This window comes from Siniperca chuatsi, linkage group LG18, assembly GCF_020085105.1.
Source record: "Siniperca chuatsi isolate FFG_IHB_CAS linkage group LG18, ASM2008510v1, whole genome shotgun sequence".
NCBI lineage: Eukaryota > Metazoa > Chordata > Actinopteri > Centrarchiformes > Sinipercidae > Siniperca > Siniperca chuatsi.
In genome coordinates, this window is record NC_058059.1 from 14,553,981 (window position 1) to 14,572,521 (window position 18,541).

Sequence of the window (18,541 nt, forward strand, 5' to 3'; positions counted from 1 at the left end):
AGACATTCATGATTCCTAGAGGATGAATCCTACTGACTTGGTGATCCCCTGACTTTACCTCTAGCGCCACCAGGAGGTTGACATTTTAGGCTTTTAGCAATATATCTCAACAACTGTTGGATGGATTGCCAATAAATTTTGAACAGACCGCTATGAAGCCGAGAAGATTGACTTGGTAATCTTCTGGCTTTTCCTCTTGCACCACCATGAAGCTCTCATTTGTGGTTTTGAGTGACATGTCTCAACAATGTTTGGATGCACTTCCATGAAATTTGGTGCAGACATTTACATCCCCGTCAGGAAGAACCCTATTGACTTTGATGATCCCCTGATTCTACATCCAGCGCCATCATCAGGTCAAAATTATTATTTCTCCAATACTTTGGTTTATGTCCAAATACCCCCAAAACTAATGACATTCCTATCAGCCTCAGCTGTATTTTGTGATTAGTGCTAATCAGCAAATATTAGAATGCTCTCTAAACTAAGATGGTAAACATTTTACCTGCTAAACATCAGCATATTAGCATTGTAACTGTGAGCATTTTGCCATGCTCGTATTAGCATTTAGCTCAAAGCATCACTGTACCTAAGTGCCGCCTCACAGAGCTGCTAGCATGACTGTAGTCTCTTAATCTTGTTGTTATGCAGTAGATATGGCCAGATTATTTACTGTAGTGTCTGCTATGGCTGTTGCTTATTATAGCTGTAGCTTTTAGTTATGCCACATTTTTGTTTACCAAAATCACTTTATCACATTTACAGTGTTTAATAGGGTTGCTAAGGAAGTCGCCATGTTTTTTCTGTTGATCTGCCACAGAGTGGGTGAGCATCATTTGTTGAGCGCAGAGGGAAACTGCTGGGAGTTTTGCCAGGGATAGGCAAATCCATGAGATGAAAACACACAGATAACAGAGGCTGTGAGACTCACACTCACCCAAAACACATACTACTAAGAGAGGAAGTAGTCAAGTAGCCTGCTTATATCACCAACAGAACTGGAGTATACATCCTCCCCCACATACAAACACACAGACTCACACACTCGATGCTTTGTCACACTCTTTGTCATGCACTACCTCTCGGTACCTTTCTCTCTTCGACAGCAACAGAAACTCACTCAGATACACTGAACAAACACACTCCACCACTTTATACACCAACCATTCGGACATAGCAGAGGTGCCTGGGATTGTTGTCCTCAAAATGGTAAGTACAACTTAACTGTCAACTAAAACTATTTAAAAATCACTTTCTAGACATTAGAATTACTCTGGAAGGACAAGACTTATTACTTACTTATTATGAATGCTTATTCTGAGTACTTTTTATAACAACACCCCCATTCATTCTTGTACACATGTTTGACTATGCCATTTGTTTGAGCATGTTACTGCATGTATGATTAGAGAGGAAAAGCTGTTATATTTAAATTGCACCCTTGCATTCAACAGAACTTGGACTAGAAAGTCACTTTAGCAATTTGTGGGCTTTTAGTTATCCTAATATAGTATAATATATATAATATATATCCTAATATTTAATTTTATGTTTGATGTTCAAGGTATTTTTGTCACATTTCTTCACATATATTGTGTAAAAACAGGAATAGTCACCATTAAGGTAGTTTTTTTTTAGGTTTTATGTCGACTAGATTGAGCAAGACAACTTTGGCCTCTACTTTTCATCACGCTGGAAACAGAAATCATGGTTCCTCTTTATTTTGACCAGAAGATCTCATACATTTCTCAGCAAGTCATTGGACTTGAAATCTACTTGTGCTTAATAACTGCATAGACAACAGCATTTTTATTTTTATTTGCAGATACAGGGCAACTATACACACGTCAGTGGCTGCACTAAAACAGTGGATTGTTTGCAGGGTAAACTCATCTAAACCTTAATTAGGTACACCTAGCTGAAACCACAAATGTAGTCTAAAACAACAGCCCTGCAACAAATCCAACCTTTATGAAGGTTATAATGTTCCATTTAAAAAAAAAAACTGTTATAAAGAGGTGTTAATTAAACGTCATGGTCATTTCACTGTATGGCTGTAGTTTGTGGTTCTGTTGAGTTGCGTTTTTCTGAGAGGTGCTTCCAGGATTTGACAGAATTTGTAGGTTTTTACAAAATTGCAACTGCACAGACATTTAGAGAAGTAGTAATTGCAACTGGTACAGAACATATTGGGTATTTTTTTGTTTATTGTGGTTGAGAAACAGAAGCATGATGGGGGAACTTTCCTCTTTTCTTTACCCCTGATTTCATATTTAGCCACATGTCAGGCATAGTGTTAACACTTTGTTATGCCAAGATCTCCTCCAACATTATAAACTTCTCCATTGTCCATTCAAATGCACAGTATGCTATAACATATTTTGCTAAACTATGACAAAATAAATAGCTTCTGGGTAGCTCAAACTGAAGCAGTGTTTCGAGAATCTCGATATTCAACTTATTTATACTGATTTAAGCCCACAGAGATGGGCTGTATGTGATGTCAGGCTATACAGGCTTTTCCATCGCTCACAAACGTCATAATGAAATCATTCTAGTTATAATAACACACTCTTTTCTTTACTGGCAACTGCATGGTTTGCTGTTACAATACTGCTTCATACAGTACATTTGTACTTTCCGTTGTAAAGTTTCCCCTCGTTTTTACGGTTCTGCTGTAAGAATAGCAGTGGCAGTGGCAGTGTGTCCTCAAGCTCTTATCTCTTCCTTCCTGGTATGGTGTCTGTGACTCCAGTCAAACCAGCCTCATTAAAATAGGTGTGGCTGCTACTTAGTCAGGCCACTGTGACACTTTGTGAAACACCAAACCTGCTATTTTGGGCACATTTTGGATGTAACATTTGGTCATTCTGCACACCACTGGGTGCTCATAGGACTATAGGCCAAAGCTATACTACATACTTTGTTCTATAGACTTCTTTTCAGTGTAATAAACTGCAATACACTATAAACCATTTTGTTGCTAAGGCTTTGTTTACCTACACTGGAGAATGTGCAAAAGGTATATAATTAACCAATGTGTCTATAAAAAAGATAAGCCAGGTAGTCAATACAGCCTGTAATAAAGCTCTTTTTTATGCCCCTTACCTGCAATGAATACCTATGTTAATTGATGGCTCAGTAGTAAATGTTTTCACTCCTGACTTTTTCTATTTTATAGTTCTGTAGAATTAAAATATTGCTTTGAAGTGTCGCAACATTTATCTATCTGAATTTGGTTCTAATCTTCATAGGCTACATTACCCAAATAATTGCAATAGTTTCCATATCATAGAAAATAGCTTTTAATTTGATAAATTAATGGGATTCTGTTAGTTAGAATACAGGATGTTTACTTTTGGTTGCTAATGGCGCTTCGAGTACTTTTATTGCAGAGCTTATTAAGTGATGAAACCCAATAATTTCTGTCACGTTTACAAGAGTATTATGGGGAGCTCCTGTTTTATGCAGTCTTGTAAGTGGTGAGAGTATTACTTTCCTGTTAAAACCAAAGAGAACAACAGGATAAATAGATTAGATATGATAGAGGCTAATTTGGCATAAACAGGGTGCCAGGGTGGTTGAAACATTTTACAGTTAAAAACAGAGTGATGGTGACATACACACATTCACACACCAATGGCTGCCATGCAAGGTCACTAGAAGTAATTTGGGGTTCAGTGTCTTTTTCTTAAGGACATTTCAACATGACTGAACCACAAACCCTGTGATTAATGGACGACCTGTACCTCCTGAGCCACAGCCGTGTGTGAAGTTGTTACATGTGTGACATGGTTTGTACTGCATATATGAGCGATTTGTGAGTGACCTTGAGAAAAGAGAAAAAACAGATTAGTTAAATAAGTAACCACAGAGAGAGTGGGAGTTGAACTGATTGGATAAAAAGTCTGGACATCAGAGAAAGAAATGGCTTGCTAGGAAATAAGGTATTTTTTAAAGTTTTGCAACTTTCTGTTTGCATGTGAAATTTTATGTCAGTTTAATGAAGTGTGCATGTTATTTTCTTTTATTCCTCTTTTGCTTTGTTCAGCAGTTTCTGTTTCAGGCCTTTTGTTTGCTGAAGTCATTATATATTAGCATGCACAGCACATCCTAATTTTATTTTTAATTCTGGTTTTGTATTCTGGTTTTTAACTCTCCTTCTGATCCTCTTACATTATTTCCAGCAAAACAAATCTGATGTAAAGGCCATGATGGCTCGCTTCCAAGCGAGTGGGGCGAGCACTGACGAGACTTCTTCCACACCGGCTGGACGTACCAAACAACCCCTGCAACCCACCCTCTCCTCCAGCACGACCATACAGACCAAGAAACCTGTCTTGGAGAGCCTCTCAGGCGGTGCGATAAATGTTCCTCTTAAATCCACTTTCCTGAAAAGTACAGTATCAACTAAAAGTGACACAGAGGCACATGAACCAAACAAAACTAAAGCCCTGGCTAGCAGGTTTGCAAACCCCGAGGATGACACCAACAGCAAACCTTTTATTGTTAATAAACAGCAGACACCCTTGAAGTCACCTCTTTCACAGGCTCTTGAAGCTAAAGGCCCAGTACAGAAGCCCCCTCTCAAAAAGCCCCCTCTCAGCTCCACCCTGTCCGAGTCCAAACCTGCCTTTCCTACTAAACTCTCTCCAGCAGTCAGCTCCAAGCCCAGCTGGGTGAAAGAAGACAGTGGTGGGGGTGTAACCGGCTCCACACCTCCCAAAATGCCTCCTTTACAACAAAAACCGAGCAGCAGCATTATAAAATTACGTCAGCAAAATGAAGAGATTATAGGAGCTAACGCGGACACCACGAACAAACCTCCACCTCCGGCAAACGCCACTTTTAAGCCCCCCTCCAACTTCAAGACATCTCAGAACATCTTCAACAAGGAGAAGGATAAGACTGAGCAGTCAGATAGTGGCGTGAAAGCAGACGGAGTCAACAAACCTCCCCTCAATGCTACTAACTCCATCTTACCTCCGAAACCTCCAGCCAATAAAAAACCTAGCTTGAAGAAGCCGCCAAAGACTCCTCAGACCAGCAGCGTTAACGGTGATGCCACTTCTGGCCCGAAGCTTAACCCCCTCCCCAACAGTTTAGCTTTGGGCCCAGCTCCTGCCAAGCCCAACCGACCCCCCAAGGTCAACCTGGAGAACTTTAAAAGAGTTGCTGAGGCCTCTGATGATGGTAAGTTGGACTTGGATTAGTTGTGTTTGTTGTTTTGTTGTTTATTAGTGACACCAAAGACATATGAACTGAGTAGGATAAGATTTCACCACCAATCCAGTGAATAAATATATATATATATCAGCATTTACACAAATTAAATCAACCATCAGAATGGTGTAATGCATTACAAAGTTGCTTGTCTTTTAAAGTGTAGTCACAGACACCACCAAAATAATAACGCCTTAACACTCAGGGTCTCAAAGATGTGTGATAACACAATTAGTGCCCCAGATAAACTCAAGCAAGCATTCTTAATTTAGATTTAGCAGAAAGTTTCTTGTTTTACTTTTGCAGGCTATAAAGAGCTCTGTTAAAGGTGGCCCTTTGCTTATTTATCCGACTAATTTCAGGCACTCTTCACAAAGTCATTTTGGGGGTTCCTTGTTGAATTGAACAGATTTGAATCTAAAGAAGATTTGAATCTAAAGAATTAACTGATCTCCGAACTGCAGGAGTCTCGTTACTAGAACGAACTGCAACACATTTGAAGTTAGAGACATTAAATCCTCTTGCAGTGGTGGTGTCAATATGTCATTTGTGATGTCTAGGTGCCATTGAGGACACCGAGGACATGTCCTCAGTTTTGTTTCTGGGAATTCAGAGGATTTAACAACATGCAACAGCTGATTCTGATTCTTATGATCTTTAAGGCAGATTCTGCTTTGTTTTATAGTCAATATTCCTACACTTGACTGTTTTAGGAAAATGATATAAAGGGATGTATCCCTTCACCAGAATTATATTGCTGCAGGTGTGGAGAATTCTTTGAAACAGCATTTTGACCTTCATGTAAGGAGACAAAATGTTCAGAGAAAAAACATTTTTTTTTTACAGTTAACCGAATATGTAAAATGTGAAAAAAAGATAAGAAAGACTTACAGTTGGTTCCTAATCAAAAATGTCTGGTTAGGGTTGCACTGCATGGGGAAATATGGAAATACTCATGACATCAGTATTTCTAAAATCATGGCTACACTGTAGGTTTCTGACTAATCCTGCTGTGATCTATTGGATATGTCTCAGGTCTCTGCTGCAAAAGAGATATAGACCTGAATAAATAAAGTTTAACTAACGTACTAACTAATTAAACACAATAGCTTTCCCAAATGGAATGAAAATCATATAACGTTTTAAAGAAAAATATTTAAGTATACATTTTATTGCTTTTAATAGTATAAATATTCTTCCTATCTAACTTACAACCATTAAGAAGGAAATGTGTTGAACAAATGACTTTAATTGCTATGAACAGCTGGACTATGGAGGGTAAAACTGAAAAGTGGAGTTTTAGGAGAGAAATTCTGGCAGTCAGCCACAGGCAGGAATACTAATAATAGTAACTATATCTGGGTGGATTTACATCATTTGTTTGCCACTTGGTATGATATGTCATTGGTCCCCTGCTCCCAATCAGCATGCAACAAATACAGCAAATCAAGCAATGCAAAAGATGTCTGCATAGTTTCTTTTCAAATAAACAAGCAACAACATTTGAGTTAATCAACACGCTCTCTAAACTAAGCCAGGCGCTTGCTATCAAGCGGATTAAATGACAGAGGGCGGCAAACAGTTTGAAGGTCTTGTGACAGTGTAAAAAAAAGTGTTTTTTCTTATTTTGCTATGTCAAGTGCATTTCGTCTTTATCAGTAGCAGTGTCACTTCGGACAGGCTTTGTAAACACATTTTAGAGGTGTGAGAAAGACTTCCTTTAAAATTTTGTGTGGTTTCAGTGGCGTTAGCGTAGCAGTGTGTTGCCAGCAGTTGCTGAGTTTGCTTAGGGTTATCTGACAGAAATGCAAACAACTTCTGTTTGTGCATGATAACTTAAAAATTAATTTTATTCTTACCATTTTAAGATGTGTTTATACAGCAGCTGAATTTGTATTGTGTACATTCTGTACAAAATGAGTGAAAGTTACACAGAAGCTCCTGTACAGTTATTCAGAGCTTCAGATAAGAGACCAAAGTCACAGAAACGCATTGGTTCCTCTATTTGCCCCAGCCAAGTTCCCTGTCCAGTTTCTCCTTTCTCCTTCCCCCTCGTGCTCTGACTTGGTGAGCTGAGTTGGTTTCACCACATGAGGAAGTAAGTTCTAGCAGACGGGGATAGTTTTGAGTGAGAGGCTCTGTTTTTAGACACATACCTGAACTGTACTGATTACGGTCAGAGGTGAAGGATGACTGGGCAAATACTGGAAGATAGAAAACCAAAAATAACTGTTTTGATGTGGTTGATTATTTGGAGTTTTTTTTTTCTGTAAACTTTAACAATAGTTTGTGGAGCCATACTGTTATCTCAACAACCCATGAACAGAGTTTCGATGTGATGTGTGCTCCCATTCTTTTTCATCATTATGCACTATACTATCCTTTTTCTTATTTTACCCTGAATAATTAGTGTGATTGGCCTTTTACTAATGGGTAAACTGTTATGGCTAGGCGTGCTGCTTCGATTTTACTTACAAAACCTTTGATGAGTATTATTATAAAGTAGCTAAAATTCTCCACCTTTGCCAACTACAATAGCAAAAGCTGCGTACACAATAATGCATCACCAATCGTAATCAATAATATACTGTAAGATATAACACTGACTTACTTACTTTATGAGTAAGATTTGAATTGCAGGACATTTATTTGTAATGGAGTTTTTTTCATTGTTGTATTTTTTGTTGGGACCTGTCTGACTTTTTTGCATGGGCAACCAAACTAGTTCAGTCATTATAGAGCACTGTTAAAGACACTTTAATTCTCTATTTTAACACCATGTATTTTTGTTACAGGTCCTGGCACCTTTAAGAAATCCGTCATGCCAACTCCTCTGGCCTCTCAGACCAGTAACCACAGCAGCCATGTGACTGCGACTCAACCCTCTCAGACTGCACTTCCTAGTCTGCCCCCACGACATCCTGGAACCATGTAAGTCACACATTCATGCACACACAAACACACTTACAAATGATATATACTGCATGTTTTCTGGATACTCTAGTTAACAAAAGGTAAATCCTGACTGTGCTTTTCAGGATCCAGGAAGATGAGTTCTATGATGATGTTGATAAATTCACCAGCTCTCCTCCACCTCTACCACCATCTACAGGTTCAGTAACAGTCACTTTTTGATCAAATGTAATGCATCATGACTGCCATGTTGCAATGTTTGGTTTTTAGCACCACAGGAAGACGGAGGAGACTGTGTGATGCTGAACCATATTTACATATCAGGATCCACAAATAAATGGAACTATATTAGTCAATAGACCTTGGCAGTGGACAGTCTGTCTTACTGTTACCAACGTTGTACCTAATTTGGGGGGGTGTCTTCTGCTTATTTTCATATAATATATGGCTAAAACTTTAATTTGTTTCTGTCAATAGTTTTCTCAACAGTTTAGTTTAGTTCAACACAAATAATCAAGAGACTAAATGTTTGACCAACTCTCAGTGATGGTTACTAAAATACTAAAAATAGACAGATCTGAAGTATGAGTCAGATGATGATGATCGTAGCTATTCAAAAAGGATCAAGTACTCTTGTAATGTTGATTCATTGTTTCTCTTTAGGTCACCCGAGTCAGAGGGCAAAGGTGAGAAAATGCTGAATTACTTGACTTACATAAGTTCAGATTTACATGTGCAGATGCAGACGCACACACACACTCAGATAAGAACATGAATGTGTGCTCAGAGAGACACTAGAGGTGTTCAGTACATGTGCGAACAAATCTTTCGAAACAAATTTTCAAAGTGAACTGACTGATACTGAATCACCATTGTCACTGACTGAATCAGTAGCTATTTTTTGTTTCTATTATTATTCATGTCTTCTCTGGCCCAGGAGGAAAATGATGATGATGGAGAGATGTATGAGGACCTTGATGAACGATGGTGAGATAACGTTCATTAAACCTGTTTATCTCACACTTCACCACACCTCACTGATTCTGCCCTGTCTTTAAATCCAGTTTAGATTCAAAATTATCTGTGTAATCTGTGTATGGATGGTCTAGTGGAGTGCTTTACTCCATATTTAAATATGTATATTTATGTCCAAAGCTGAAAAGTCCAGGCACAAACTAAATGTGCCTCTACAATGTACTCTTCACTGATTTTAATATTGTAAGCACATGTTTAACAAAGTATTTCTGCTCTGAGCTCCCTCGCTTAAGTGCTGGCTTTAATCCCAGTTCAACCGTGTTCGTGTCTACCTTTACTAACACTACTCTCTGGTGGTTGTTTAGCAACACTACAAGAAGTAATTCATTCTCACTCGGATGTACTTTCAATTGATGAAAATAGAGAAGCAAATAAACGTTCTCTTTTGAACGCCTTTGTCTGTTCAGGGAGTCAATTAGGGGTCCTCACTGGGATAATTTGAAAGTTAAGTTGAAACAGTTTTTTAGTGGAGATCAGGCATGTTGTTTGGGGTGATTAGGTGTATTTCATCAGGATGTTATCTACTTGAAAAACTCTTTTATTGTAATTTGTGTTTTCTTTTATTGTTTGTGCTTAGTATTTTTAGAAAAGTCTGTCTAGTGATGTGCTGCAAATTAGCTTAGGCTAAGATACTATGATATATATTATAATTTACTCTTTGGTGCTCTCTGTCTCGCTCTCAAAAGGGAAGCGGCTGAGCAAAAACAAGAAAAGATGAAAGAGAAAGACGAGAAGGAGGAGAAAAAACGACTGGAGGCTGAGAAGAAGGAGCAGAAGGAACGTGAGAAGAAGGAACAAGATGCCAGAAAGAAATTCAAAGTGAGTAAAAAAGACTGGAACTCTCAGCTAAACCTGCTATGACACTTTGAAGGAATAGTTTGGGAAATTCGCTTATTTGCCAAGAGTGAAGATTGATACCACTTTCATGTCTGCACGCTAATATATGAAGCTAAGGCCAGGAGGCGATTAGCTTAGCTTAGCATAAAGACTGGAAGCATGGGAAAACTGCTAGCCTGGCTCTGTCCGAAGGTAACAAAAATCCACCTACCGACACTTCTAAAGCTCATTAATTAACACATTGTATATTGTTTGTTTAATCTGTACACAAACCTGTTGGCTTTACGCAAGGCTCAAGCTTCATATTTAACATTTGACAGACATGAGACTGGTATCGATCTTCTCATCTAACTCTCGGCAAAAAAAGCGAGAGCAAGTATATTTATCATAATATCAGACTCTTCTTTTAACATGTATTTATTTTCAGAGACCTGTTATATCCATTATGTACAGTTCATGTGCACATGCAAACACACAAACTGCCCTACCTTATGAATACACTTTGTCTGCTCTTGTTTTGAGTTACATCCATGTCCTTTGTGGCTCTACAAAAAAAGTGACAAATATCTTGTTCTGTTTAAACCACGTCATAAAATAATGTAATAATCTATTGTTGTTGGGGTTTTTTTTGTCTGTGTGCGTTTGCATATATGGCTGTGTGTGTTAGTTGGTTGGCCCCCTGGAGGTCATCCACCAAGGGAAGGCTCGTGTGGATTACCGAGGCAGTAAGACCGACCTTGCTCTGAAGCAGGGAGACAGCCTGGACATCATCCGTGTCCAGGGCAACCCAGAGGGAAAATGGTTGGGACGGTCCCAGGATGGAGCCAGTAAGTACACATTTTTATCCCTCACTGATCTCATTTTCTTCACTTATTTTTGCCTGTGCTTGTATTTATTCTCAGAATCCCAATTAGGGAAAATAAATCATATCAATATTTCACTTTGTTCTTTGTTTTTAACAGTTGGTTATGTGAAGACCACTTCAGTGGAAATTGACTTTGACACCCTGAAGAATCATAAGACTCAGCCGGCATACGACCCTGAGGTATACGATGACATCGATGTGGCCTCTCCTGATAACAGGTACCAGGAATTTTGAATTATAAATTCTAACTCCACAACAGTTATTTGCACACACAAGTTGCACTTTTGTAAGAATGGAGACAAGTGAAAAGCCACTGGTACCAGAAGTATTTTTTCTTAATATAAACTGCCAAAAGGAATGTTATGCAACACAGTCACACAGACATTAGTAGTAAAAATTTCACCTTTGTTCTTGAAAAATCTTTTCTGTCAGTTTGGTATATCGAATGGCACTCAGTACTAAAGTACCCATGAATATGAGTTCTGATATTCAGAAAGCTATGTTGCAATTTAGAATACTGCAATGTGGTAGGGTGTTTTGTTCCAGGTTTGATCCAAAATCTTAAAGGAATAGTTTTTCATTTTAGGAACCATGTCAATTTGCTTTCTTGCCGAGAGTTAGATGACTAGATCAATGCCACTGTCATATCTATCCGTTCAATATGAAGCGACAGCCAGCAGCCAGTTAGTCTATCTTAGCAGAAAGACTGTGAATGAAGGGAAACATCTAGCTTGTCTCTGTCCAAAGGTAAAAAAAAACCCCCTAAAGCTCAATAAGTAACACGATATATCTTATTTGTTTAAGTGCGTAAATTAATTTGTGGTTTTACGACTTCCTTGACTCAGACAGACGTGAGAGTAGTATTGATCTTCTCATTTAACTCATGGCAATAAAGCGAATAAGTATATTTCAACATTTCAACAATTCCTTTAAACTGAACTGATCCAAATTGTAGATCTAATCCAACGAGTTACCTACTGCAATTATGAGCAGAATTAAAAGTTGTGTTTTAGGATGTTATACCATGTTACACCATGATGTTAGACAACTCTTTGGGACCAGTGATGATTTGATTTGATTGCTCTTTGAAAATATTTCAGCCATTTGCAACTTGCATGTATCTATAATTCACTTTCATGCCCCATCATCACGTAACATTGTTAGTGGAAAAAAAGAAATAGGAGTTTTATTTTTGGACCCTATTTACCTTGTGTAACACTACTCCAATCTATAGTGAGAAATTAAAGTTTACTAAATTCTTTAATGTTTATATAAATTTCTTCTCTCTCTACAGTGGGATCAAAGGACCAGGAGGTACACTTAAAATTTTAATATTAATTTCATTATATTCAGTTACAATCTTTGCATTCAGTTAATGTCAAGGTTGTTTTCCCGAGATAAAATATGTCACCAATTACATTATGCATTTGCTTTTGTCCTGTAGTTGTCCTACCCCCACTACCAGGAGATGGAGGAGAGATATATGATGATATTATTGATCCAAACCTGGAAGTCAGGTGGGAACTGATTTATTTATTTATTTTTTACAAGAAAAGGGTAAATGGTGAATAAGTGTTTCAGTGCAATATGCTTGAATTCGAATGCTAAATGGAAATGGATACACAGGAAAGATTCAAAACTGAAACAGAAAAAGAAATGCAGGTCTTTTCATCCTTGGTTGGTTCTCTAGTCTCCTGGACCCCAGGTCTTCTCTTATGAAGCCTCGTGGCTTCCTATGGATGTTTGACCGGAACAGACGTCCTGCCAGCACTAAAGTGTAAAATACACTCAGTAGTAAGACTGATCACCGATCTACTGTCCACTGTTGTTAATCCCTAATCTTTCCGCCGTCACTCCCCTTTCAATGACGGTTCCTCTCAGATGAAGTTGCCTTTGAATGTTGATTTCCAGATCAGATCAACCACTTCACCTGTATAACACTGAAGGATGTTAATTTGCAAATTGAAATCTAAGTGTTGTTTCTGATTACAATCAGTGTGTCTGATTATCTGTGACTTTGCTAATCTTCGAGTCATTTGCATGTCTGAAATTGATGTATAACTGTTGACTAAATCAGAAAATCAAGGCACCATCTGCTAACACCGTCAAAAGCATGTTTTAACAAATATATTAATTAAAATATAGTGTTGTAATTCATGAATATGATTATTAATTTATAGAACATTTTAATAATTTTTCAGAGTGCCTCCACCCAGCCAGTTTACTGCAGACGGGAATTCAGGTATCACTCGCTGTGATAATACTACCATGTTTTGAATGGATATTTAATGAAAAGAGATACTTGTGTCAACACTGAAACAAGTATCTCTTTTCATTCTTGTTTCTCAATATTTGCCCTTCATTGGGTTTTCTTTCGGCTTTTCTACTAAAAACAAAGTAGACCTGTCCTGGTTCGCACTCAAGACTGACTATCGGAAACTCTAAATGTACAATAAATTAATGTGGAAGTGTCCTTTTAGCAAGGTACACCTTCCCTTGGCAACTGGCCTTTGACCATTTATTTACCCAAAACACAAGTCCTTCGTTGGCAATATTAAAGCAAGACTATGTAACTTTTGAGAGATGATATAAACACTTTCTTCTTCTTACAAATAAAAAGTTCATAAGCAATAAAACACACTCTCGATCAATTCAATACACAGCTTTACTTAATCCGGTATGACCAGTAGCTCACAGTGGCTCATGTTAACTAATGTTAGCAAACTGTAGATAGATATTGTTTTTAAATTTGCCATTACTGAGTCACTTTGCTGACTGTTACCATTATACTGTCATTGTAACTTGTGGCCACTGTGGCTGGTGTTTAGCAAAAGTTACATATTCTCACTTTAAATAACACTCCCTCAACATATCTGACAAGAAATGTTTGTACTGGTCTAAAATTCATTTATGACTTCAAAATGGGTCTGGGCATATCCTTTTACGTAAGCGTTTAAGCCAAAATGCTACTTGCCCTACACTTTAAAGCCGACGATCGATTTTTTAAATACGTAGTCTGATTAAAATGTGTCACTGACTTCTTTCACGTGTTATTACAGATCAGCCAGGAGCAGCTTTTGAGGAGATATACGATGATGTTGACTCTCAAAATTTGCCTCCTGCTCCTCCCCTCAGCAGGTACAATTACATCAGTCTTAAAGCAAAATAACCTTACAATAATTACCACCAAACATTTAGGTCCATAATTTCAAGTATATTTTCACAACTCAGAAGACTTATTTTGGTTGACATAAAATAATAAGTAACCAACGAATCATTAAATATTTTACTTTTTTTTTGCTCTCCAGCCTTCCAGTCCTGAAAGGCAAAAGTAAGACTGAAGAGATGGATCCAAAGAAGCAGAAAAAGTTTGAGAAAGAGGAGAAGGACTTCAGGAAAAAGTTTAAAGTTTGTCTCTCTATTATGTCTTTGAGCATGTTTATCAATCCAGTCCTCTTCCTGTTACCAGGATAATCACACCTGCTGAAAATCTTGAAACAGCTCTACAGTCCAAAGAACATGCTGCTCCCTAACTTAAATATAATACTAATACATATTAATACTTTAACAACAAATAAACACAATCATTTTACTCCAAATTCATTAGAACATTGAGTATAATTATCCTAGTCAATATAAAAGTTAAGTTCTTAAATGACTCTTGCTTTTCATTCGTGAAAAACTAACACACTATCAAGAAAGTCAAATTTAAATGTATTCATAGTCACAAACTCAATATTAATGACGAATTTTCCATCTCTTTCAGTATGAAGGGGCGATACAGGTGCTGTACCAGGTGACCATTGTCCCGACACTTACTAATAAGAAGTGGGGTGTGAAAGAGCTTCCGGTCAAAGCAGGCGAAAACCTGGACGTCATTGTTAAAGCTGTGGATAACAAACTGATCTGTCGGAATGAAGACGGCAAGTGTGAGTATCTGCTGCTTGTTTTTAAGAAAATGAATCAATACATGTACTGCTTTTTCATTCTGTGCACCACAAAATTGGACCATCCAAATCTAAAAGCTGTCTGTCTGTATTTTACAGTTGGTTATGTTTCGACCAGCCACATTGTTATGGAGTAAGCACCACAAACATTCACACATTCATACACACACAGACTAAGAAAGAGAGATTTAACAATATGCTGTCTGTACTGATCGTTTTGTTTCTCTTTACAGTGATGGTGATATCTACGATGATATTGGAGATGGTATGTTTTTCAGTTTATCTTTCAGCATTTCATATAAATATATAATTTGTAGATATATAAATCAGACCTAAATCACCATTAATAATATAAATAATCTTTTAAATTAATATTATATTTTCTTTTCAGATTGCATCTATGACAACGATTAAAAAAAAACATCCTGCACTGGGTTTATTGTTTTACACTGATATTGTTAATGTTATTTATTGTGTTTAGTGATGATGTACATTGGGAGCTGCTTTTGGTTAGCCTAATAATCAGACTGAATTGTCATTTAATTTTCATTTCATTATTCATCATCAATGTTTGAATCGCTGAATAAACTGGACATGTAGGCGATGATTCAGAGATCTGGAACAAGGTTAGCTTGAATCCCTATGAACAATGTCATTCTTTTAAATTTTGTTTCTTCAAAAAATAACAAAACAAAACTATTTAATGTGGTTATGTTACTTGCAACATCAGGGTAAAGTGGGAAACATTTGTTAGAACAACAGTATTTGCATATTTCTGTTTTTAAGTTTTCTTCATATATTCCTCTTTTGGACTGCCTTTAGAAACTCCACAGCACTGTATTTACTTGTATGCTTCTACTAGGGCTGAACAATTAATTGAAATATTATCAAAATTAGACGTAATGTAATCCAGACGTAAGGCAATATACTTGTTTTGGTACAGACCCTAGCAAAAATCCCATCATCATTTTTAGATTTTTTTCAGTGAAAATGAAATCCAAAAGTTACCATTCCCACTAAAATTGTGACTCATATCGCAATCGCAATATCTGTCAGAATAATCGCAATGTGCTTTTTTTCTTTGCATATTGTTTTGCCCTAGCTTCTACTGTGTTTTGCTATATGCTATATATTTAAATGAAAGTTGTAAACAATACTTGCTATTTCATTTTTAATTAATGCTCATGATATGATACTGTATATTCCATTGCTATCTGTAAAACCAGCTGAAATTCTATCAGCTCCTAAGCTAGCAACTGTTTTAGTGCCAAAGTGCCTCTAAAATGTACATACAATTATAACATAATACAATTTTGGAAAAAATATGTGTGTTTGATTTTTCTCTACACATCTTAGTTTGTCCTGTAGTTCAAGTAAGAGCATGTCTGCTGTAGAGAGAATGCTCCGGTTCCAAAAGTATATCTCACAATAACATGCACAATACACTGCTGTGTGTTGATTGGAGACTTGAGTTATGTGTGTGCAGGTGCATGATGAGTGCACACATCATACACTAAATGAACACCATTTTAACTGGCTTTTTTCCCCCCAAGTCCAGAAATCAGTAACAAAGAAACTGCAACTCCTCCATTATGACCTTCTCTGTGCAGTTTATGTGCAAGAAGGGAATCATCTAGGCAGCGAAAGGGAACTACAACAACTACTCTCTTGTAGAGCTGAAACGATTAATTGATTAATTGATTGGTTGATCAACTGAAAAATTTATCTGCAACTATTTTGATAATCAGTTCCTCTTTTGAGTCACTTTTCAAGCACAAAGGCAAAATATTTGCAGCTTCTTAAATGTGAGTATTTTCTGCTTTTTCATGGCTTTTCCGTGTTTTATAACATTGTAAACAGAATCTCTTTTTGGTTTTGGACTGCTGATCGGACAAAACAAGACATCTGGGGACAGGAAACTGGGAAATTGTGATGGACATTTGTTTTTGTACAATTTTCTGACATTTTATGAATTGAAAAATTAACTGATTAAGTGAGAAAAGAAGCAGCAGATTAATCAATAATAAAAATGATTGTCAGTTGCAGCTCTACTTGTATCCATGACTTTAACAAACTGACTCAGGTGAGGTGGTACCACAGTTGAGGTGGAAGCCAGAAATGACATGCACAAAATTATAAACATAAACATGAATGAATTCAGGGGTGCCAATAAGTGGGGAAAATGCTAAATGATTCAGGGGCCCTGAAACAGATTCTACATATTTATTGTGTTTGAGCTGTTTCCAGGGTAGTCAAACTTTCTAGCAGTGCACCTGCTTTGACATAACTGTATAAAAGACTGTTTGTTTATGTATTTATTCATTTAGCAAATTGTACATTTATTTGCTAACTACATTGTGAAGCAGGTGAGTCCACTCTGAAATTGTGTTATTGTCTGTTTAGTCCATTGTTTGCAGTGAAAAAGAGAGAAGGAAAGAAAAAACACTGGCAGTGTAATATTTCAGAAAATGAAGTTTGGCTAACACTAAATTTTTGCTCCGGTGGCTTAAACCAGGTTTTAACTTTCCTCTCATGTCAAGAACAAAAAAGAATAAAAAAATTACTTCCGCCCTGGCCGGAAGTTACTTCCTCGCTTCACAATGGTTCCTCCAGTCGCAGTGTCGCCGCTCATCAAGGTAATAACACAAATTATGTGTCCTGAATATTGCTGTTGTTGTGATTTTGTCAATTTGAAGGGAACAAATTAATTTAAAATGCCAGCTTTCCCCTCAAGACGTTGGCGAACTGGCCGTTAATCTTAGCTAGTTGCTGTAGTAGCATGTTAGCTAATGTTTGCTAGCAATGACATTGAGAGGTTGTAACTTACAGGTGATCTTTATTCCGCAAAAACAGCTGTAAAATCTGGAGCATCTTCAACATCTGGCTGCTGCTAATTTCGTGACTATCATTAACAACTACTAGTTGAAAAGCTGTAATGATTCCAATGTGTAATTTCAGTCAACAGTAAGTTAGTTAGCGTTATCCACTTCAGCAGAAGGGTCAGAGAAAATCTGAAATTCGCCCCCGTCACGGCAAACTGAGCGTGGTTTGTGTACAGTTGTCTAGCGTTATTTTGTTAAACGGTGACCACACCCTGGGTATTGTTAAAGACAGAACCGCAGAAAAAGATCAGAAAGGTGGTTATCTCTCAGCTAGTAAGTTAGTATTTAAAAATGACGGTCGCGTCATTTAGGTAACGTTATTGCAGTGTAACTCTTTAAACGCTGTTAAAGAAAAATAACTATTGACAGCTCATTTTGCTTACAGGTCTCAGCTCACTCAGTTAGCTGGTTAGCCATAGTTGCCCCACTAGTTAACATGTTTGAATCACGTGTATTTCAGACGGCCAGGTGGTCTGCCCTGCTGCTCGGCGTCTTCTATGGCAAGCAGAGGTTTGGTAAGTTCATGTCTGCGCATGCGCCAGCCAGTGTATCTGTCAATGTCATAGACTGTATAAAATAGGTCAATGTCCAAACTTCAAGGGCAACGGTTAAACAAAAGGGAGGGAATAGTGAAGTTCACTTCTTTTGACTGTTAAATAGTTGTGTATATGACAGATGAATTTAATCAGATACTTTATTGTAGCGCTGCACACCTGCCGGTTCACTTGGAGGTTTTCCAAGCATTCACCCTAGTTACTTTAAAGTAAAGTGCTGGCTCACTGTCATGGCTTACTGGGACTCTTGAATACAAAGGATCCATGTCAGTGTAATTAGTAACA

At 37.4% G+C, this 18,541-nt stretch overlaps 1 protein-coding gene across 3 annotated transcripts; it reads left to right on the forward strand.

Annotated features, from left to right (window-relative positions):
- Positions 1-913: 913 nt before the first annotated feature.
- fybb (FYN binding protein b) lies at positions 914-16,865 on the forward strand. Of its 3 annotated transcripts, XM_044175224.1 has the most exons (19): positions 914-1,209; positions 4,188-5,193; positions 8,019-8,154; positions 8,262-8,335; positions 8,800-8,822; positions 9,074-9,123; positions 9,858-9,990; positions 10,676-10,835; positions 10,971-11,091; positions 12,168-12,187; positions 12,318-12,390; positions 12,564-12,650; positions 13,075-13,115; positions 13,933-14,011; positions 14,182-14,281; positions 14,640-14,802; positions 14,920-14,953; positions 15,054-15,085; positions 15,212-16,865. In XM_044175224.1, the coding sequence occupies exons 1-19, from the start codon at positions 1,207-1,209 to the stop codon at positions 15,232-15,234; spliced, it is 2,358 nt and encodes a 785-aa protein (XP_044031159.1). In that variant the 5' UTR covers positions 914-1,206; the 3' UTR covers positions 15,235-16,865. The 3 variants fall into 3 exon arrangements, 2 of the variants coding, with proteins under 2 accessions (XP_044031159.1, XP_044031160.1); XM_044175225.1 differs by lacking the exon at positions 12,564-12,650 and having other exon boundaries at positions 916-1,209; XR_006375601.1 differs by lacking the exons at positions 14,182-14,281; positions 14,640-14,802; positions 14,920-14,953; positions 15,054-15,085; positions 15,212-16,865 and having other exon boundaries at positions 916-1,209; positions 12,564-12,667.
- The last annotated feature ends 1,676 nt before the right edge of the window (positions 16,866-18,541 follow it).

Bases quoted from the DNA above. Each gene is read 5' to 3' on its own strand.
- fybb (XM_044175224.1), top strand. The intron at 8,155-8,261 runs GTAAGTCACACA...TGTGCTTTTCAG, and splicing joins CCACGACATCCTGGAACCAT to GATCCAGGAAGATGAGTTCT. The intron at 12,651-13,074 runs GTAAAATACACT...ATAATTTTTCAG, and splicing joins CGTCCTGCCAGCACTAAAGT to AGTGCCTCCACCCAGCCAGT.